Here is a 23664-nt window from a genome sequence, read left to right as displayed (position 1 = left end):
CGCAAGCGCACATGTGCAGGAATCTCCCATGCTTAAACAGTTGAAAGGTCTTTCATTTTCCTAGTGGCTTTCATCACATACATATAATAGGTTTCATGTTTATTATAACACTACATCCTAAAATTGATTGGCTTTACAATAGGAATAAAGTTTCAGAGCTAAACTTAATCAAGTTCAACACACATTCCAATGCAATCTGATGATCAATGTATGCTTTTAAGTGCACAAAGAAACTAGTTGAATTTACACATAGTACTACGTTAATGAAACTGTGAAAACATTAGAAGTGCATAGTTATTAATTATAACTCTGAGAATCGATTTCTAAAAGAAATGCATTATAGGTACGGTTCAATTTAATTCTTAACTCTCCAAAAACACAAAAAGTTTCAACTTTCTCTCATTCTTTACTATCAAACAAGTTAATAATTAATATAATATTTTATGAATATAACCTAATACTATTATTTTCATGGCCTTCACTTCAATTTAATAATCGCTCCAAAATCCAAGGTTGCTCAAATAAGGCAACATTTAAACCTAACTTACCTGGGATTTAAATAGGAGAGGAACATGTAATTTAAGGATTTTTTACAATTTTCTCTATACCACAAATTATAATCATGTTCATTTCAAACATTTATTTATCACAAATGTTACAAGCACTTTGAAATTGTCAGGAACTTGTGTAAGGCAAGCAACACACTCTAGCACCAACAGACAAATGTTACATTTAAAGAAATGTGTAATTGAGAATAAAAAAATAAGCGTAAAATATTTGTGCGAATTTTCCATAGGAAATTTTTAGGAATAGTTTGCCAATAATTCACAATCCAAAATTTTGGGTATATTTAAACAGAATACAAAGACACTATCAGTATTTAATCAAAATTTCCACAATCGCATTATGAGCATAGAAGAAAATAACACATTAAAAACAAAAACCTGCTTCCGATTGGATCAAATGTTTCGAATGTACATTAAAACTACATTTAAAAATTTTGGAATGGTTTAATATGAATTAAAAATTCTTGAAACATGAGTACATTTCAAGATAAAAATGTGGAAATTGCAACAGTTGCTCAACCTAACAAATTCTTCAGGTAACGCTTGTTAATGAAAAAACAATATATTATTTTCTTTAAGTATAACATCAAAACATAGAGAGCAAAATAATTTTATAGTAAACTGTGTTATCAAAATAATTATTTGAATACAGTGGCGGCGATTGGGTTCCAAAACTTCGGGCAACGTGCCAAAACTGGGGCAGGTACGAAACCTATGCCGGCATGGTGACAAAACTGTGGGAAATGTGACAAAACGTGGGGGCAAGGGGACAAAACTTGGGGGCAAGGTGAGAAAACTGGGTGACAAGGTGACAAAACTTGGGGGCAAGGTTACAAAATTTGGGGGCAATGGCAACAAAAATTGGGGGCAAGGTGACGAAACTTGGGGGCAAGGTAACAAAATTTGGGGGCAATGGGAACAAAACTTGGGGGCAAGGTGACGAAACTTGGGAGCAAGGTAACAAAACTTGGGGGCAAGGGGACAAAACTTGGGGGCAAGGGGACAAAACGTGGGGGCAAGGTTACAAAATTTGGGGGCAACGTTACAAAATTTGGGGCAATGGGAACAAAACTTGGGGACAAGGTGACGAAACTTGGGGGCAAGGTAACAAAACTTGGGGGCAATGGGAACAAAACTTGGGGGCAAGGTAACAAAACTTGGGGGCAAGGGGACGAAACTTGGGGGCAAGGTAACAAAACTTGGGGGCAAGGTTACAAAATTTGGGGGCAATGGGAACAAAACTTAGGGCTAGGTGACGAAACTTGGGGGCAAGGTAACAAAACTTAGGGGCAAGGGGACAAAACTTGGGGGCAAGGGGACAAAACGTGGGGGCAAGGTTACAAAATTTGGGGGCAAGGTTACAAAATTTGGGGCAATGGGAACAAAACTTGGGGACAAGGTGACGAAACTTGGGGGCAAGGTAACAAAACTTGGGGGCAATGGGAACAAAACTTAGGGGCAAGGGGACAAAATTTGGGGGCAAGGTAACAAAACTTGGGGGCAAGGGGACGAAACTTGGGGGCAAGGCGACGAAACTTGGGGGCAAGGTGACAAAACTTAGGGGCAAGGTTACAAATTTGGGGGCAATGTGAACAAAACTTGGGGGCAATGTGAACAAAACTTGGGGGCAAGTTGACGAAACTTGGGGGCAATGTGACAAATCTGGGGGCAAGGTGACAAAACTGGGGGCAATGTGACAAATCTGGGGGCAATGTGACAAAACTGGGGGCAATGTGACAAAACTAGGGGGCAAGGTGACAAAACTTAGGGGCAAGGTGCCAAAATAGTGTGGGGGAAAAGTAGTAAACATTGCCTCAACTGCCTCCCCACGCCCCCCTAATGGCCGCCACTGTCTAAAAACAAACTCTCTTCGGTGTACTACAAATACGGGGTAGAGAAAATTACTCGCATCTTGAATGAAGTGGTTACCAAGATCGGACAGTGGTAAAGTAGTCTTGCATATTATCCTTTTATCTCTTGAAGTCTAAGATAAAACTTGGCAACTTAGAAAATGGAGATTCTCCATTATATGAATCTCTACACCTGCGGGTGATTACGGTGATTCCTCCACATGCAGCGAGGCCAGGGTTTGTTCATGGCGTTCGCGCAGGCTGGTGAAATTAGCAATTAGGTTCTCGTGGTTACGCGCCAGGTCGAAAAATATATTCCGAGCAATGGCGTTGGCATCCGTCAAGATGGCGACTTTTTCTTCGAGCACAGCACAGCGTTTCTGGAATAAATCCACCCTGTCATTAAGAATCTGATGGATGTCTCCCATCAAGACTAATTGTTGCTTTCGAAGTTCGCACTGTTCTTCACGCAGAACTTTTATTCCCTTCAAATGTACGTTTTCGTCCTTAACCGTGCTTAGTTCACCAAGCATGCGCACATTCTCAGCCCTCAGTTCTTCCTTCTCACGTTTCAACACTTCGTTTTCTGTCTGTGCTTCGGCGGCCTTAAGTTTCATGCGAAGGTACTTCCCTTTCAAGTGGTTTCTTGCGCTTCCTCGCTTCTTGTCGATTTTGCCATTTTGCTTAGCAGCAGCATGAGATCCCACAGCCCCAGGCATCTCTTCTGTTTTGGACCTGGAATATTAATGAATTTTCCATTGAAATTAAACATGATATTCCAAATAAGATAATACTATTAGAAAACTGGACAAGAGGTGCTTACTCATACTCTCTCTTAAGCCTAGTGTCCACACCCACGCCCCAAGTTTCTTAGTAGTAATAAAAATAGCAATATAATTACCGAAAGTTATGAAGGACTCAGCGGTAAAACATGTAAGTGACATTTCGGTCATTATTGAGTTCCAAAGTAAAAAGAGCCATGCTTCAATTTTCACATGTAGTTGCCATGTTATGTTTTGCAACAGACTCATTTAACCCTTCTGAAATTTGTAAACACAACACGGAAACTATTTATCTTCAGTATAGCTTCTAATAACTTCTGTTTAATATACTCAATAATGACAAAATGACCATGTTCCCCCCCCCCTCCCCCGAGCTCTTTATATAATAAATATTTTGATTGTCTTCTATTTTTGGTATATATATAGGCATGTTCAAATTGTAGGTCTAGTCCAAATTGGACGCTAAACATTCAAAACAATGTCTTTCAGAGGATTTGTAAATAATTGATTGATTGATTTGGCTTAATTTACTTCACATTTCTGAAACTTTTTGACTATTCTCGAAGATGAAGATTAATGATGAAGATGAAGGGACACTCACAAGGAACACCCATGCCCAGGCCGGGATTCGAACCCGCAAACCCTTGCGTCGTCGCTCGCTGTGCTAACGAGTGAGAAATTATATTGGATGAGGTACAGTCTTGCGTAAGGTTCAAGTCTATCAAAATCGTTGCGAGTTTTAGAAAGAAAGAGGAACAAGTCCTAAGTTATGGATTTCTCGTCACTTTGCAGTTGTAAGCGGATCTATAAGCCGAATAAGGTAGATAAGCCTAATTATTAGCGTCACTAATAAATGTATTTCCATTTCTGTGTATTCTATATGGAGAACGAAACCGCTCACTTATCAACTTAAAGTTTTCACTACTGAGAGGAATGTTTTGGTACTTTCCGTAAATTTAATATCTTGTCTTCTTCCCGCCTATATGCTCCATGTAGTTATATTAAGTGAAAAAAAAAGTAAAGTGCTGCCCTGTGCTTTGCACCACGATATGAAAGCGTATAGGGGTGTGGGGTTAGGGCCCAAACTCTTTCTTGATCTCGGCCGAGCTGGGGTGATGTTATCAGCACCAAGCCCCTGGCCGGCTTTACCCCCCAGAGTTTCCTCCAGGTACACACTTTATACGACGCTGGGCCAGAGCCTCTTGAACAGGTTGAAAAAATCCAGGTTCTCCCCCGCCGGGGATCGAACCCGCTTTTATACAGTACTTTGAATAATTATTATTCCAGAAGCCTCCGTGGAAATTAGTCTCTCTATGCCAAGATCAGTGGTTCTCAACCTTTGTGAGCCCGCGGCCCGGTAAATTCATTTTTCAAAGTTTCCTCTGGCTAATATCATTAATTTTATTTGATAAGTGCTGATTTTCATTGGTATGTTCCATTTCTGATAGAAAAGAATATTTGCAAATGTACAGAAAGTATCCGCTTGGTTTCTGTGTTCAAAGTTTGATCCATTTTGCTATGCAAATATGAACCTATTATTTAAAGTGCAATTTAAGCCACTGAAAATGTACCCCCACCGAGAATCGAAGAAGACTCTTGATTACAAAATAGTAGCGTTGGTCGATACACTCCTTGGTGAATAGTATCATTTGCAAGCAGGCCCGCAGCCAGAATTTTATTCCGGGAGACCTCATCCCTTCTCAGCAACTGCCATCTAAAAGTGAAAAGGTTTGGGTGGGTAGATATTTGTGAATTGAATGTTTACAGCAGTTATTATATATATATACTATATATATGCATATAAATAAGTATGCTATGCGTACACAGAACTTCATTACGGAGGGGATTCAAAGCATCAGGTTTGTAAACCAACGAAACGTTTGTAGTATTTCGGGAGGCTTCAGCCCCAAGTGCCACCCCCACCCACCCGTGCTGGTTTGCGAGGAACAAACACATGGTTGGTGCAGAAATTGTGGAAACCTGTTCTTATTTATATTGGGTTGCAGCAGAAAAAAATTGTAGAATTTCGATAATGGACAGGGCTCAAAATAAACCTTTTTACTTCCTTGAAGCACATATATTTTAGAGTTCACTTCTTCATTTTAAGATTTCCCGGACCAGCAGATAGGAAACACGTACAACAGAGAGAGTTACAACGTTTTCCTGCGTTTCTGCACATATTATGATGATGTGTACTGTCGATCATTTGCAAGCTATCAGTTGCCACCTCATCCTCAATTTTTTAGACACAAATTAATATTTCTGACTAATAAGCATGAAGAACTATCACTAATTTCTACACAAAACGATAAGCGCCTCAATAACTCAGCTTTCGCTTAACTTGCCACTTGGCTAGTACAATTATATTATTACATGAAGTTCAAATGACATAGGGGAAAATGGGGTAGCCCCGGACATGTTCACACAGTCATGTGCTTCTTGGTAAGAAGATGCAAAATTGCTTTAAAACAAGCCTGAAATATTTATTTGGAATGTGATCTTTATTGACAAAGCAAAGTTATCGAAAGAAATGCAAAAAGAAGTACATAAACAAATGACAATACAGATCGCTACATTTTACATATTTTCACATATTGGCGGGTACCACCGGACACTTAAGATAATTGAAAAAAATCATATTCTACACTTGGAAGGAACAATAAGAACACCTACCCACGAAGTTTACAGTGATCACATGTGTAATGGATATCAGATGATTCGATATCGGTGCAGTTGTCATGGGCCCAGCCATCGCAGGATTGACACTGAATCCAGTCTTCATTGAACGTTTCACCGCAAATGATGCATTCAGTTGTATCCTGTTCGTCTGGTCGTATGTCCTCTTTGTTATTGTCACGAGCAAGCTGATCGTAGCCCATTAGCTACGATATATACTTATACTTATATGCTGAAGATGTTAGTATCTCACTCACTGCAGTTCTTCTTGCTCGTGACGCTAAACGTCTCTTACGATTTTCTGGTAATGGTGATAACTTTTCGATAATGAAGAGCCCTTTGCTAGTTGATGGACGAGGAGATTCAGGTTCCTCGGTGACTTGTAGAGAACGTGGATCCACTGCGGACGACGGAGAAGAAGCAGCCCCCGTTGCCTCCACCGCTGCTGAAGTTGAAAGTTCTGAGTCTTCACAGGTTTGCGGAGTGTAACATCTTTCAACGCGAGTCACGTTTGCGGGCAGGTAGTCAATGTCTGTGAATATATTACGTTTGAATGGATATATTCCAGTGCACGCAAATACATTGAGAGCAATGTCCATGCGACCCACCTTACGGTATGCCTCTGCAACAAGGTGCGCTACATCATAATCGGTTATCTTTACTCAAGCATTCTTGCGCATCCACATCGAACAAGCTTCATTGTATGCTCCTTTAAACGGTTTCATAAAAGACCTGTCAAGGGGCTGAGTCTTGTGCGTGGTATGTGGAGGAGTACTGAGAATATGAATACTGTGATCCCTCGCATATTGGATCACTTTCAAATCCTTATGACTGCAATGTCCGTCAACAAAATAGCAGAACTGGAACGCTATCACACAGTGTCAAGAACTGCTACATTTTGTCCGCTGTTACCCTCCAATTGCCTGTCCGGCGCTACCCGACACGTACCATTCGACAATATCATGCCTCATACTATCACACAGTCAAATATATACTTGCGGTTTCACACACGATTTGTTCAAACCCTAACCAGTACACTGACAACTATTTGTGTTTCATTTACGTACCTTTTTAATAGCAATGACCTTCCTTAAGTTACTTCGGGACGAACACCGCATACGCAGAAACAGAGCGGCTTGCAGCACGTCCGCTATTCTTCACCGACCAACTCCTACTACTTGCACGTGGAGGGGAGGACAAAGTCATTTTTTTTTTTTGCTGATACAGTATTGCTAGCTCATACCGCAGTTTCGAAACTCACACTGTCCGATGGTACCCGATGTCCGGGGCTACCCGATTTTACCCTACACTGTTTTCATTCATATATGCCAGGAGGCCCTGGTTCGAATTCCGGCCTCGGAATGGATGTTTGTGTTTAGTGTCATTTCATCATCATATCATCACTCATCCTCATCGTCGAGATTAGCAAAAGTGGCAAACAGGCGTGCTCAGTATTAAATGATAAGAATAAAAATTTCAAAAAAATAATAAGGGGTGTCTCAGAAATATTTTCGTTTTTGAATCCGCCCTACGGGGCAATTCGCACATTACGGAGATATTAGATAGATCTCAAACGCTTGGCAACATTGTCAATATTTAGTTGCCATGGAGCCAGCACGCGAAGATACCTGTTTGTAGTTTTAATAAGTAAATTACTACGTGATAGGATCATGTTACCAACTACCTAGAAAAGTTATCAAACATGAAAGCAGTCGCGTAAAAGTGGAAAAATAAGCATACCAAACTTTGATTTTGTTAAAACATGTTGGCAAGCGCGTCGCCTAATAATAAAAAATTGAGAGCATTGAAGCAAAGCATTACAGATAAAATCAATGCTATTCCTCGTGCAATGCTTCGGCGAGTAATCGAAAACTTTAGTTCCAGAATAATTGAATGTGAAAATATGAACGGAAACCATTTGTCCAATACTCTTTTCCACAAATAAAAATTAAATATTTAAGATTTCTTTTGGTAATAAATTTATCTTTATGCAAAAAATTAAGTATTTATTTTAATAGTTTTAAAAACGAAAATATTTAATATATTTTAGAAGTGATTTTTCGTGTTTCTTCATGGAATTTTATAATTAGAAGTGGAAATAAAATGCCCTTATCTTGTACAAACTTTTATAAGGAATCCAAATAATGTGTTATTTTTGGCCAAGCTAAATTGAAAAGTACAGAGACGTAAAGAAATTCAAAAAAGGTCAACTTACAGTTTATGGCAAAAATGATACGAAATGAAACGGGGCCCTAGAAAGCTTAGACCCGGGATGCAGACATGTCTACCCAAGATTTTTTCCCTTTCATTAAGCATGCTTTTACAGGATCAATAGATAAAACTCGTCCACCTCAAAATTTCTGTGGTGGCCATAGACCAAAGAGCATGTTCCCATTGAAGATTCTCAAGTGATTGAAGTGACCAGTAGTTTCTTCCTTTATGTCACCACGTGAAATTGATGTTACCATTCAACTCGGTACTTGATGGTTCCTGTTCGACCACGTCACAAAAATATCTCTATTATTAATTCTATTTCGATTTATGATGTTGAGCAGAGTTGCATAATTTTAAATTAAAATTATTTATTTATTATTCTTAACCTTCACTCTAATTTTTCAGTTGTAGGCTTATATTCTGGTAACACACTTCTGGAATTGTCTGTTTCCCAAATTAGCAGTAACAGTAGGATTTTAACGATGTCCTTAAGCACTAAAACATGACTGAAATATTCATAAATATGCTAAACTATTTTTTAAATCAGAAATGCAAACTACGATTGACTGATTGATAGGTTGAGTTGGTGTTTTAAGTCTACTTTATGCACAGTAAGGATAAGCGGGACTGGACCTACAGTTTAAAGCGTGATCCGCACCAATCAATAGAACCCGAGACCCCTTAAGTACAAGGCGACGACGCTACAAATGCATACTACGAATCTTTAAGTATAGGATTGTTTTAATGAGTTTTTCATTATTTCCTCATTGCAAAATTTGAAGGATGTGAATATCACAAACTTATGCCATAAGAAGAAAATATCGAAGAACGCACATAAAATGTCGGTGTCTGGTAGTGCGGGGATGGGGACAAAATATCTAGCTATGGGGCTGTAACAAGAGCATACCTCGTATATGTACAAAAAAAGGCTAGTGCAATTTAGTCTATCAGTGTTCCGATCCAAAGAGAATCGTAGTAAATCAAATACCAGAAATTAAAGTTGACAATTTCAATTAACACAGTCTTCTTCTGAATTAAGAAACCTAATCTTTGAATGATTGAATTTGAAGTTTTGGGTTCGTCAGTTCTTAGGCTATCTTGCAACCGTCACATTGTACGGGGTCTAGCACCTTACCTTAACTACAATGTAAAATACCGTGCGTCCATTTCGATCTGCAGCCGAGAGATCGGGAGAAGCGTGGCGGGCGGCGCTGACGGAGATGCCGACATTTGCGGCCTGTAATGCCCGCTTATTTTTATAGACATATGCAGACATTTATATAAATATTGCAAAACGATCACTAACCTGTGTTATAACACGCAAAAGTTCTTCTGTAATTCATCCAAGTTCTGCTCTTATATACACAAATAAATACGCTATAGAAACGATGTTAAGAGCCACAGATAAAAAAGCATTTTAATCATGGTTTTGATCAGTAACGTCCTGCTTAAGTTTATATCCTTCAAAGAGTTTTGTGGCGATGGGAATCGTTTGGAGGTTTAGAATGTGCAACACTGTATCAGGATTACACTGCAGACGAAACCGATGAAAGTGAATGGTTTTCGTGAGCTTCCTTGCAATCCGAAATATCCGAGCTGGAGTTTTTTGTTCCTTCGCGACTAGATGAAGACAGAGTTGTAAATATAGTGGCGAGCAATGTAAACCAAGAGCGTGTTAATTTCGTACTGTGCGCAAGAGTGTTATTCTTGGTTACTTGCAGTTACTTGTTTGTGTTATTGTAGCGTGTATATGTGACGTGTCAGTGAGACGATTGGAATGCCACCCGCAAGATTCACGTTAGAACAAAGATTTTATTTATGTATGACACGTACCTACGTGAAAACAAACTCGTGTCGAGACGTGTGTAGGTAATTTGTACAGAAATTCCCATGCGTTTCAACTCCACACAGAGATACGGTTAGACATCTTGTCCTTAAATTACGAAAAACTGTATCGTTAAATTTTAAAACACCTAAGCAAAAACGACGGATTCTAACCGAAGCGAAACTCGATGATATTGGTGCAGCGTTAGAACGTTCTCCAAACAAACTTCTACGCCGTGTTTCACAAGAGGTGGGCGTGTCAAAATCATCGGCACATACAGTCACTAAGCTACTAAAATTAAAACCATACTCTTATAACATAGGTTAGTGCTCGTTTTGCAATATTTATATAAATGTCTGCATTTGTCCATAAAAATAAGCGGGCATTTCAGGCCGCAAATGTCGGCATCTCCGTCAGTGCCGCCCGCCACGCTTCTCCCGATCTCTCGGCTGCAGATCGAAATGGACGCACGGTATAACTAAATATGACGTAACTGTAATGTTGAGGGACTGAAATATGCTCACTTGGGTTAAAAGCTGACGCTGTAAATGGGTACTCAGCACACTTAAGGAAAACACACACAGTCCTATGAGGATTATACTGGCCGTAGGTCCAGGCGCCAGAGCCTCGTTAGTCTGCAAAATACAGTCCAGGGTGTACTACGTGGAAGTGAGGTTCATAATTGGGTGGCTACTCTTTTGAGACCAATAAACATTCGTATACCTCTCTCACTCTAATTTCCTCCTCAGCTAAACTAGTCCTTTACAAATCAAACCACACACTTTAGGAAACAAAAACCTTTATCCCCCCGGACGCCCCCCTCATCTCGAGCGCTGACATGTTGAAGTTGTTATTTGACTCCACCAGCAAAGTCGTAGTTTTGGAAATATTGGCCTTATACCCTCCCAATGCAGCGAATTCCCCTTCACCTTCAGTGCTGCAATGTTGAAGTGATTGACCTTGAAAACCTCAAAACAACTCCCCATGTGGTCTATCCCCTTACCTACAAACATCACTTTCGTTCGAAAAATTATTATTCCCTCCCTAAATTGAGCCCTAAATCACAGTTTTGGAACCAACATCCCTTCTCCAGTTGGCAAATCGCCCCTCACACCTCGTGTATTTTAAAGCGGTTGTTTAAGCCTTAAACCTCAGTGTTTTGAAAAAAGCAACTTACTCCTCACAATGCAACTAATATACCCTTGACTCCTCCTCACCTCATGTACTAACTAGCATGTTAAATACTGTTTTGAAACCAATAACGTGGTTCGGATTACTCTATTTGTGCATGCGAAAAAAGAAACTTCTTATATACCGCCCAATGTGGTTAATTCCTCCTCTCTCAGTGCAAGCAGTAGCATGTGGAAGTGGTAATTTACCCAGAACACCTCATCTCTTTAATATCCAATTTACAACCTGGCAAATCACCATAAATACCCTACAGCCATTTACCACCTTCTTGAACCCCGGGGACTTCCCTGAAAAGGAGCATTGCTACTTCACGATAATGTCCGGGCCCATACGGCTGAGCATGAGGAGGATATACACCACATGCCATGAAATTTGAAGTGTTTAAACATCCACCGAGCAGTCCGGACTTGGCGCCATCTGACTTTCACTTGTTTGGACTTTTGAAACAACATTTGCGGGGTCAAAAGTTTGCAGATGACAACGAGGTAATGGAGGCTTTGCAAAGTTGCAAATCGCACCGAAGATCTTTTTTTCAAGAGGGCATCCACAACCTTGTGGAAGGTGGACTGCGAAAGACGTTCTTCACTACTTCAAGGGCGACTCAAGATAAAATTTTCACCCGGGCGAGGTGGATCCCCCCCCCCCATACTTGCCACTCCAAATAAGAAAGAACCTTCACCAAGTTACACATTTCCGGTTTTAAGTAAGAAAATAATAACGTCATTTTTAAATACTTCAAGTATTAATGTTAAAGAATACTTTTATTGGAGGTATAATATCTACATAATGATATCAAAATAATAGGAATCTCTTAGCTTAAATTACCACATGATTTTGCAATGTACGTATTATGTTATTCAGCACTAAATTCAAACATTTCCTCTTTGGAAGGATAAGAGCTGTAGCAACAAATCCTAGTCCTGTGCTACTGAAGTCCCTGAATATTTATTTACGAGTCCCTAACAATTGAATGCAGGCTTGAATATGTTGAATGATGAAAATCACTTATATTTTTCTTTCTATCTATACTATCTATTTTTTACACATCTACTTCATCTTTTCTGCATCTGTCCATCATATTTTACTTTCACTAAATCTATATTTATCCTCCCACAATTTACTTATATTCTTTCACTTTGTGCTTCCATCTATTCATCTTTTCCGAAACTCCTCTCTTTTCATCTCGTGTTAATGTTTCCAATATGAAATATGTGGTTTGCTTTGTAACAAGTTTTTTTGAAAACAGATAACCACGCTTATATACAAACAGAATTAAGGTTTTTGCGCCAGTCAAGGAGACACCCAGGCAGAGGGCAGATCCAGGTATGGCGTCCCGGGCAGCCGCCCCTGAGTACTTCAACAGTTCCAGTACTTGAGGTTGTGGATGAAAGTAAATTGAGGCGATGTGATCTGATGACGGTCCGATAGAAAGGTGAACTTATCCAAGAGAACCTTTAGTGTTGTTATACTATGTACGTAGTACATGTATATTAAATTGGCAGAACCGAACATGCAAACTCGTGTAAAGAAATGCTAAGTTCCTAATGTCATTTTCTTTCTTCTTTCCGTGTTAGGTAATTCGTGTGTGTTTCGAGCAGCTATTTCTGTATTCAGAGGGTTTAATATCTACATATTGGAACAATCATTGGCGAATTTAAAGGGAAGCATAGGGGCAAGTGTCCTTCCCAAAACCGATTACTATTATGAACATCATATCCGAACTAACTAAGTAAACAAAATGAGAAACATAAAACAGAAACCTTCGATAATATCCTTCTACATTTTGAGTACAGGTCATAATAGTTAAAACCACAATAATAATATTAATACACACCATCAGAAACAGTGGGGCGACACGGGTTTTTGGCCCCCCTGCAGAACTGAATAAGATAACCCCATATAAATCGAGTTTCTCAACTTTTTCCCTGTAACAACACCATTCAAATGCAAGAAAATAGAATAAATGAGCAATAATGATGTGGTTACGGCTGATATTCAGACATTAGTCTTCCCGGAGGATTTTTTCAAGGGTGTATTTGGAGGGAGGCGGGAGATCAGTGTTTAAAGTGCGGGAAACGTGGAGTGATGCTTTCTCCCGAATCCGAGACGTCTCACCCCCCAACACTAGGATAATTTGCATAGGCACTCAATCTGCCGTCTTTCACTGCACCTCTAGTCTATGTTTTCACGCTACAATTTCAAATTTTGAATTGCGTGAACTATTTCCAAATATCTCATGGAGGTCGGCAAGTGCCCCCTGGCCCCCTCTGCGGGTGCCCTTGCTTCCAGAACATTTTAATCTAAAGTGTTTGAATCCTGTAAATAAATTTCACGGAATTTTATTCTTTAAAGTTGTCGAGCCTCCGCCTCCCCTGTATGTGCACGCATGTACAGTCAACGGCAAAGATATTGGTAGACGAATTATCCATCGTTATTTTCATTAACTTTTATTGTATATCCTGTGTTGTTTCAAGGAATGAAATTATGTTCGTGCGAAACAGGCATTGCTTTCTGCTTTTTGACATATTTATTCCAATTCATTATCATCATATTGTGCAATACAGACCTAATGAAAATGATGATGGACAATTTGCCTACTGTTTCTTTTCCCGTTGGGTGTACACAAGGCCGCCCGCAGGATTTTTTCTCAGGGGGGCAGCAGTGGTCAAGGTAGGGGAACGTGGGGATGATGCTAAGCCCCAAGTTAAGAAAATTCCCATAAAAAGACTCCCACTAGGACAATTTGCATAGGTACTCCACACCCACTGAAGTATCTCCATGTTCATCCATGCGAGCATCCCTCATCTTTTCCTAAACTGCTTTTTTTTTCAGATAACTCAGGGGAGCAAGTGGACCCCCCTTTGCACACATACACTCACACGCGCGCGTGTACACATACGTGTGTGCGTTTGTATGCTTACTACACGTGTTGTTCATCCTCCCTCCCAGCATTCTTTTTTGATCCATCCAGTGGGGGCGATTGGGTTCCAAAATGGGGCGCAAGGTGCAAAAACTGGGGGACCAAAGACAGTATATTTCCCTTTGTAGATAAGATTTAGCATAGTGCGGGGGAAAAAGTGGCGAAAAGTCGGGGCGCAACTGCCCCCCGCCCCCTCCCCAATTGCCGCCACTGGCATCCGCCTATGACACCAATGTTGTTTTACTATTTATTGATGAGTTGATATACACATTTTCAATCCACATGTCATCAAGTGTTCTACAAAAGGCAACTGTCGCTATTGTACCGTCGACACATGTATACCCATCATATGATTCAACATGGAAGTTGCGATTTCCCGCCAAATTTCGAAACAAAAATATTTGGCCAGAAATCACTACTTCGACGTCACACTAAATCTTCCTTAACATGCTTCGATCTCACGTACCTTGGCCGGTGTGGTGATGAGTTGGAAATATTGATGTTGAACGAAGGTGTCGATGCGTTGACGCACACCCTACAGAAAGCACAAAGAGCACTTCACTGCTTGAAGAGGTAGTAAACACTGACGTGGCTGTCCTGTACCTCCTGTATTTATCGCCTGCTGGTAGAAGCTGGTGCATTCCAATGGACATATTCACCCTCCTTCCACCATTGTTCCCTTGTAATCATTTTGTCCAGACATTCATTTTATTATGGCGTCGTGAGTTTATCGCAAGCTGGCTTCTTATCAGTGGCATAACCGTTAACGCAATACCTCTCCAATGAAATGTAATCCAACTTCCTTTCTATTGACACGAAATGAAGCTTACATAATATACTCATTGTCTCAATATTATTATGCACTTCCGTTCCCTGTTTTCGGGGTGAGAATTCAAGTTGCTCGGTACATATTGGCGTATGCATTAGGAATACAACTTTGGGGGTGTGAAAAGAAATATTTAGCAACGTTTTAAGTTTTACATGACTGAAAGTAAGAACTCTCAACTTTAAGGAAATAGTACCTTAACGACATCTTGTTTATATTTTTAATATAAAATGACCTGAAATTTATCAAATTTTCTACTTCTTGTATTCACTTTAACTTTAGTTTTTAATGCGTTTTTAAGTAAACCTTGGCGTAAGTTTCGTTATATTACTCAGGGAGGATGAATATTTATAAAAACAATAACATTGTACCTATTTAGAGAAAAATATTTCATTACAAATCAGGGCTCTTACCGATATCCATCGATACGGATACTTGAAAATTGCAATAATTAAAATTTGTTCAAAAATATTGATCAATATTGGTTTGTAAATATTCTTCTCCAATTATATGCATTTTTATCAAGAGATTTGCTTTTGAATATTCAAGAATTACATCAGGATATTAAAATAGGTGCTGTGTAATCACAAAATACAGTTTCTCCTACAAAAGTTTTGCAAAATAGAAAGGAAGTTTCAATTTTGCATAATTTCCACGATAATTGGACTACGCGAAAGTGTCGCGCAGCATTTTTGCGGACCCCGTGAAAGACCAAAATCACGGAAAAGTATCGGCTGGTATCGGTAGATCAATTCCAACCGATACTTTCCAATACCGATACCACTGGTATCGGCCGATACCGATATATCGGCATCGGCTTAGCCCAATTAAAAATAATCCCATAATTTGTACTTGAGTCAGTCACAAGAGTAACAAAAACATAAAAATAATAACCTATTAAATAAACAAATAGGTATATCCAGTTGAATTTGTCAAATCTCTTAGGAGGTATTGTTAGCAATATTTTACTATTAGAAACATTTTAACCTGCTTGCCCAAGAACACAGCTATACCAAAATATAAACTGTCACAAGAGTAATACAGATATAGTGTCACAAGCATAATATACCTTTTTTAATTATTAATTGTTGTTCTGCTCGTTGTCAGTTTTTCGCGAGAAATCTATTTATTAATATTGGATATTTGATTTGTTAGTTGACAGCTAAAGGGTAGTTTGTGGGTGTAGATCATATGTATAACAAATGTACATCTAAAGTAGATTTTATTTGCGGGCACAGGTAAAATGTACGTATTATTATTAGTTGACTAACCAGTTCAATTTAATAAATAGTTTGTTTGAGTTTCAGGTTCACTATGCATAGCTAGGCTAATCGGAACTGGACTTAAAGTTTATGGTTTTGGTGCTGTTAATCTAATAGATTTGAATCATTATAGGTAGACTTTGCAATCCCCATGAATGCCTTGGAGTCTGAGTTACGTACGTGCTCTCAGCGCCCAGAAAACCTCATCCTGAAGTTGGCAATTTTGGAAATTAGTTTGGTGTTTGTGAAACTTTCTTAACTATACTATATACCACACACAGACAGAGACACAAGATAATTAACTAAAAATTCACAATGGCAATATTTTGAGAGCAGATTTAGATATTCATGATGCACCATGTGAGAAACAATGTAAAGTGTATTGCCACTTCAGAACAAAATGTTACATACTTTATAAGTTATAGAGGTCTAAATATTGTCATTAAAACAACCAAATATCACTTACCAACAAGATAGAGATTGCAGGTCTGCGTAGAACACTTGAAGCTCAAAATATGATTTAGCTTACTGTGACACAGTCGTGCCATAAATACGTGAAGCAGGAATTGCAATTGATACAAGCAACAAATATTGCTCTTCCCCCTATCCAATGCATTTGTGTGTGTGTACAAATAATGAAAAAGAAACAAGAACGTCAACTGTGTTTCAATTATGTACTTCCAGAACATTGAGAGAACATGGTAAATAACTTGAAGATGACAAACACTGCAGAGTAACTTTACGGTACTACTGTATCTACATTATAGTATCGTATATATCTATATATTGTGCATTATGTAAAATCAATTCCTGTGCTCCTCTTTGGTGATATATGGTATTTGGTAACATCACTTTAAATATCCTAAATGTTCAAAATTTGGTAACCTCCAGTGTAATTTGCTTTATTTAGATAACTAACTAAGTAACTCTCTAACCTTCTAAAACCCGAAAGTTTATGGCTACAGCAACACAAGCCTTCCATCTGTTCTACCCTGGGGAAGAATAATCCAATCTTTTCCATCCTTACCGATTTCCTTTAGGTTCATCTGAACGTTATCTCTCTATCTTCGTCCTGTCCTTCCTTATCTCCGTACCAGCTAACTGTAGACCAGACGAACGAGAACAAGTCTCTGCGCAAGTAGTGACGCGAGACGGCTCCACCAATGAACAGTGAGAGAAACGGGATTGCGTAATGGACGACGGGAGTTACCCGCTTTCCTCCTTCGTCATGCAGCGTTGCAAATTTTGAAAAGGATAATACCGAACGCACGTGGCAAACGGACCGTATTTTTGTCTCCAGGTCCGTACGATTGGTTTAAGAATTTCTTAGGGAAATATTAGGGATGAAACTGCAAGAGCAAATTTTGACAAGCCGTGCATTTAGCGTACGGACTAGGGTCTGGACCGTACGGTTGGCCTATATCAGTTGTACAGTTAGTGTAGAAGTGTAGAAGGGTCGAAACAAGGAGACGGATGAAAGAAACGTCAAAAAAGTCCTTGTTTGCTGATTCAATCATGATCGATGAAGCCTGCAGCGTGAATGAGAGCCCACAGACCAGCACCAGGACAATACCAGAACTGAAGTTAATTTTGATTTGGATGCAAATTTCTTGCACGACAGCCAGTGCCGGGCCTACAAGCCGCAAAACCCTGCAGTGCGGGGTCGGGGAGGCAAGTAAACCTTTAGGGGACCCACAGCCATTGACATAGTAGAGGGTTCGTATATGCGTACGTAAGAAACAAACTTAGTTACTCAGCTGTACAGGAACGAATACAATATATACAGGTAAAAGAAAAGTTAAATTCCCTGTGCACATAGCACCGTGTCATGAAGGCACATTTAGGGAATGTGAAGGTAGGGCTCCACATATCTTCGATGTTGGTCATCTTGGAGGTGGTGTGATCAGCACCACGCTGTGGCCGCCTTTAGCCCCCATACCATTTGATTTGAGGCTGGGTGGGCCCTAGAGCCGCTGCTTTATGCGAGGACAAAGCCAGAAAAATTCCGATCATAGATTACCCACCCCGGGTCTCCCGCGTGGCAGTCAGACTAGAATCAAATCAGGCAACAATTTCACGAGAAATGCAGTGGTGAAGGTTTCTTCAACCAATCTTTAATCAGGAAAAAGTTATGACTGCATGATTGTAACAAATGTATCATTTTCCAGGTGTGAGAAAACAGTGTCCTTTCACATAACCCCTTATCAATTAAAAATTTTGAAAAAGCCTTTGGTAATATTTTGCGGGGGACCCCAAGACTTGTATATCCGGCACTGACGAGAGCGATGATGATTTACTTGCAGATATTAATTTAAAGAACTCGTCGGAGACAAAAAGTAATAAAACCTTACATGAGTTCCAAGATTGAAGATAAATCTAAATTTAAGCATCCATGTTCGATTGATAATAAAAATGGAACACTTTGTGATATTTTATTTTGTTTGTCCTTCACGTAGTTACATTCTTACCAAAGCAAATCGTAACATTTTGCTTGCTTTCAATATATACCAGCCTTAGCCTTAAAGATTATTACAAAGGGAACTGGAAAATGTCACAAGAGTAGCGCCCAGATATAAATTTCAAATCTTCTAAAATATTTGATTTAGGTTGCTTGAATGACTTCGAAATCTATCTTCGTATACGAGAAGAATAGGTGTTGCTTGTGTAAACGAGTCGATAAAATACCGCTGTGAAAACCACAGGACTTTAAATTTTAATTTGATCTTCAAGTTAAGTGTGTTTCTGTGGTCAAAACCTTAACATCTTTTTATTAAAAATATGTTACTACTATTTACTATTTTTTTTATTTTTAACATGAAGGTTTGATCATATAGAAAACACTATGCTGTAGAAGAATATAGAGAATATATCAAAGTCCTATTGTATTAAACTGATCAATTTTATGTCATAAGTGAAAAATTTTATCTGGTGGTCACAAGAATGCCAATATGTCAACTGAAATTTCAAAAACCTTAAAATTTCAAATGGACTCTCCCGGAGGAGGTGTTGTTAATAAGTCAGGAGCGGTCCGAATCCCCATTAGTTTCGGCTATATGCTCTTCGCCAGTGAATTGTGTTATTGTGTAACGTTTAGCATCATAGCACATAGTGAAGAAAGAGGTCCTGTTTTCGTAACTAGGTATAGAGAAACCTGACCTGCCTAACCTATTCACGTATGTATCTGAAGGTCGAATCACACGGAACTGGATTTCCAGTACGAATGCGCTAGTTGGCGCTGAGCTGGCTGCTTGACTGGTTTTGACGAATGGGCCATGTTCTAATTGCAACTGGCTTTCCCTGCTAGGTTCTTTGGAACAGACAATCAGAACGAAAGTTTTGTCATGTAAACATAATCTGTGAGTTTGGTTTCAAAGAGATGTTTTTCTTCGCATCTCGATAAATGAAAAAGTAACAGAGATGATGTACATTCGTGTTCAGTTAATTCATACAAAGCGATGAGATTTGTACACCACAAATGTAATTAGCCGATAATGAAAATCTTTATTATTACAAGTGTATTAAATGTTTGACATATTTAGTTCAGTTGAACATTTCTTTTATCAATGATTCCTACTCTCATGTATGAACAGTGTGGTATTTAAGAAATTTCCAGAGGGGAAAAATTATACTGACTGTCTAGAGATAGCTTGAGATAAAATATATATTTATATAAAGAGAGGGGGTTGCAGGGGGAGGATCTCGATAATTTTTAATGGAAAATGGGGTCACTCCACACTTCGTTTTATGTCACTCAATATTTTTAATAATTGCTCAAAAATTGCCAATTTAAATTTGTATCTTGACAGAAAGATAAGGCCAATTCCACGTTCTAATCAGAACAGCTAATTGGGACTAGGCTTACAGTTTTGAAAGTGAGGTTTTGACACCCACCCCCCCTGAAATCTAGTCTGGGAACTAACTTTTGAGTATCTGAATCGAACTTGGGTATAACTTTTTGGGGGGAATCAAAAATTTTTCTACTCCATAAATTGATTGATTGATTGATTTCCTTTATTTTCGCTTTTTGTGCCACTTTTGGCTAATTTGCGAAGATGAGAATGAGTGATATGATGAAATTGAAGAATGGACACTCACAAACATCCATGCCCAGGCCAGGATTCGAACCCAGGACTCCTGGCGTCGCAGCGCGATGTGCTCTACCCCATAAAAATAGTAACCAAGTCTATTTTGCTAATTTACTGTTACATTTGAAAATCGTAAAAATTACTCATTAACTTGCTTCTCAGGACCTAGAAGCTTAACACAAATTACATTAGCTTATTAACTGCGCAAATTTGTTAGGTGGGAAAGTGCCCCTGCCAAGTTACGCCTTATTAGACCGGGACTCCTTGAATACAAGACAATATCGATTACCACTATTATCCGGTACCGGGTTTCCCAGAAGTCTTTCCCTGATTACAAACTTGATTCATATCCGCTATATGCAATGTAGAGATGTGAAAGTGGTGTCAAAATGTTGGAAAACTAACCAAGTTTATTTGTTGAAGGTTTCAGTAATGTGTCTGTAGTGTAGCAGTGTCAGTGCCAAGCAATCCGGAATTAATGCTCTTGACATCAGGTGGCATTTTTCCATACAATGTTTCTTGGACTTGACAGGATTTGGGAATGAAGATAAATTTCATTTTTTAAATACCAACTTATTGATGGCAGATATTCTAGACGAAAGAATTCTGTACATTTGAAAGTTCCTCTGCACTGTTATCGGTGACCGGGTCTCGTGATACCAGAGGACATGCTGAGCTTTTTCCTGATTTGTGAACATTTCCGGTTTTCTGGGCACTGACACTGCTACACTACAGCCTCGTTACTCAAACCTGCAACAAAAAAACTTGGTTAGTTTTCCATCATTTTGGCACCACTTTCACATCTCTACCTTGCATATAGCGTATATGAATAAAGTTTGTAATCTGGGAAAGACTTCTGGGACACCCGGTATATCTAACGTCCATTATCAAATAAATCGGCAGGTTTAAGAAGGGAATAAGTCCAAAAAGAATATTTATGGGAAATCAAGAAAAACTGTATAAGTGGGAGAGTGTGCGTCCAAGAACAACAAAATTCGTACTGAAACGGGAGAACCCTGTGTAGGTATAGAGGAGTAAGTGAAAAACATTGTACATGTAACCAGAACTTGTATAAAATGTAAAAAAGGTGGTGGATTTATTTCCTTCCTAAAACGTATGAAGTCTTTGCTAGAAAAAAGAAACGGAAATAAAGTGTACAATGGAAAAGAAAATATATTATCGTGTAGTTTACCACAGGAAAGTGCACAATGGAATGAATAATACAAAATAATACCCAAATTTTGGAAATTTGAAGGCAAGTCAAACAACAAACAGTCATTCATCCAGCGACTGACCTTCATCGTGGTGAGAAGTTGTAGACCAAGTTACCATGACGTCGTAGAAAGGTTTTTTGTCGTCTGGAATGTAGGGGATGATTTTCCTCACATCATTCACTTTCTTTTTCGTTGATTGGTAATGTGGCATCGTAATAGGTCAGGGATTCATTTCCTTCTTACACCATACTTTGATTTCAGGGTTCTATACCTTCCTCTAGGGACGATAGAGCAACGCTTTCCGACGATGTCGAGTACAAAAGGTCATTTTTGGTACCTGCCGATTCAATTGTTGTTACGGAACTGATAAGAGAATGAATTCGATAGCTATTCTTCTGTATTTTTAGTCATGATATTTTATAAATGTGTTTAGCTTGCTGCAAAATTACAAAACTAACAACTTGACAATGCATGGTGAAACCGAGAAATATTTCCAACAAAGGATCCCCTCACAACTCGCCCATGTGTTGATAAAGATTATGTGTGTGAAGCTTAATCACTAGATACATCAAACCATTGCCGTGTAATTTTCCACTTATTAAATTTTTCATGGGCAACGAAAAATCAAAAGGAACTTACCGCTTTACAACTACTGAATTCCTATGTAGATGCACTTTTCACCAGCTATATGAGATTTTGTTAATTTTTAAGGCAGGTTCCCACTGTTGCAGAGTCTGGAACTCGTAATGCTAACATTTTTTTACTAACATTATAGCTTCACAAAGAAACCTAGCTCAGTTCTAAATAAAAGCACACTGTTCTTTAAAAATGACTTCATAAAGGGCTATCGCGTTCGCGTCAAAAAATATATGTAGGCTATCTTCATGTACGTACTATTGTTCCACTCGTACAAATACAGACATTCTGTAGTGACAAGTTAGAGTCACGTGACAACTCATTCGTAACTTACACATGCATTTTCCTGCCAAATTCCGTGGACAAAGAAAAGGGAAGAAGGGAGGTGGTCTTCGACACTTTCCACTTGTTTGACAGTTCCAGAAATATAGCAGCGTTAGAGAAAATGGAGCTTCCAGGTTTTTTTTACAGAAAGTGTTGCAATTGAATTGCGAAGTGGGAAAAGTAACTAAATTGCCAATAATTTCTTGTTCCCCCCAAATATTATCCCCCCAGGGATAAAATTTCTCAAGCAGAGAGGGGAACACATGTATCCAGAGGGGGGAATTCCCCCCCCCCATTCTCCCCTACAAATACCACCCTGTGTATGAATATGCATACCCGAGTTCATTAAAAGCTTTTTCAGTACGCATTGATTACCATATCTTTTTCGAGCGAATTCTAGTCCATACTTTTGTTTCATTATTTTAATGTTTAATAACAGCAGTAGCTATTCTTGTTCTCCTACAATGTTCTTCAAATCGTTCGTCCATCTTCTTATCTTGTCTGCTCTGCGCAATGTCTTATGGAAACAAAGTATACCGACAAGTACTGTAACAAGTATCATGTGAGGTGAAAACTAGCAGCTGAGCCAGTACCACACAACTAGTTCAAGTCCAACTGGAAAATACAGCAGGAGATGTAGCCTCGTGTGATTCAGGCATAATTGAAGAAATAAACTTGTAAATAGGTTAGGCAGGTTAAGGTTTCTTTATAACTGCTATTAGATGCATACGTGAGTAAGTTAAGTAAGTCAGATTTGGTCTTATTAGCATATATTTCCAAGTTGTTGTACCTTTCGCTAGTCGCTCGTCACGGGGAAGCCTGTAGTTAGCATATTTTCCGAGGTTTCAGAGATCTTGGTGCTAGTATATTATCATTGTTCAGTTTTATTTTTCGTTTCTTATTTTTTTAGCTTTGCTACCTCTTTAGGGTGATAGAATTGATGAGGAGCGCTCTCTAAGTAACACCAGGACTCGAACCTGGAACCGTCGGTGATGAAGCGTCTCATTGGTGCGTTTGGCAGCATAATTGGATCATCTAACACTTAAGCACCATGAAAGCGGGGTTCTCAAAATACGAGGAGTTACATCAAGTCAAGGGATTGTCCAAGAACGAACAAACATTAAGGAAATTTGTCTTCAACGGAGGAAATGAACATTCGCCTTCCCTTCCGTGGTCACATTCTTAATCGAATTTTGATTGCTGAAATGGCTGACATAAATCTCGGGTTTTTACCCCTCTGAGCCATTAGAAGGAGGAATTACAGTGATTCCGAAACGAAGGAAGGAAGAGAAA

At 39.1% G+C, this 23664-nt stretch overlaps 1 protein-coding gene across 1 annotated transcript; it reads right to left on the bottom strand.

The window, feature by feature from the left end:
• Nucleotides 1-2361: 2361 nt before the first annotated feature.
• Nucleotides 2362-14606, bottom strand: LOC145999998 (uncharacterized). The gene is made up of 2 exons (XM_083137298.1): nucleotides 14491-14606; nucleotides 2362-3151 (listed from the first exon to the last, which is right to left on the bottom strand). Exon 2 carries the CDS (start codon nucleotides 3133-3135, stop codon nucleotides 2620-2622), a length of 516 nt encoding a protein of 171 aa, XP_082993424.1. The 5' UTR covers nucleotides 3136-3151; nucleotides 14491-14606; the 3' UTR covers nucleotides 2362-2619.
• Nucleotides 14607-23664: the final 9058 nt, after the last annotated feature.

Source organism: Lepisma saccharinum, chromosome 16, assembly GCF_977018435.1.
Source record: "Lepisma saccharinum chromosome 16, izLepSacc3.1, whole genome shotgun sequence".
Classification (NCBI taxonomy): domain Eukaryota; kingdom Metazoa; phylum Arthropoda; class Insecta; order Zygentoma; family Lepismatidae; genus Lepisma; species Lepisma saccharinum.
Note: the sequence above shows the minus strand (reverse complement) of the source record. Positions and strands in the feature narration are given on the sequence as shown.

Excerpts from the sequence above, each read along its gene's own strand:
- LOC145999998 (XM_083137298.1), bottom strand. The coding sequence starts at position 3,135 with ATGCCTGGGGCTGTGGGATCTCATGCTGCTGCTAAGCAAAATGGCAAA.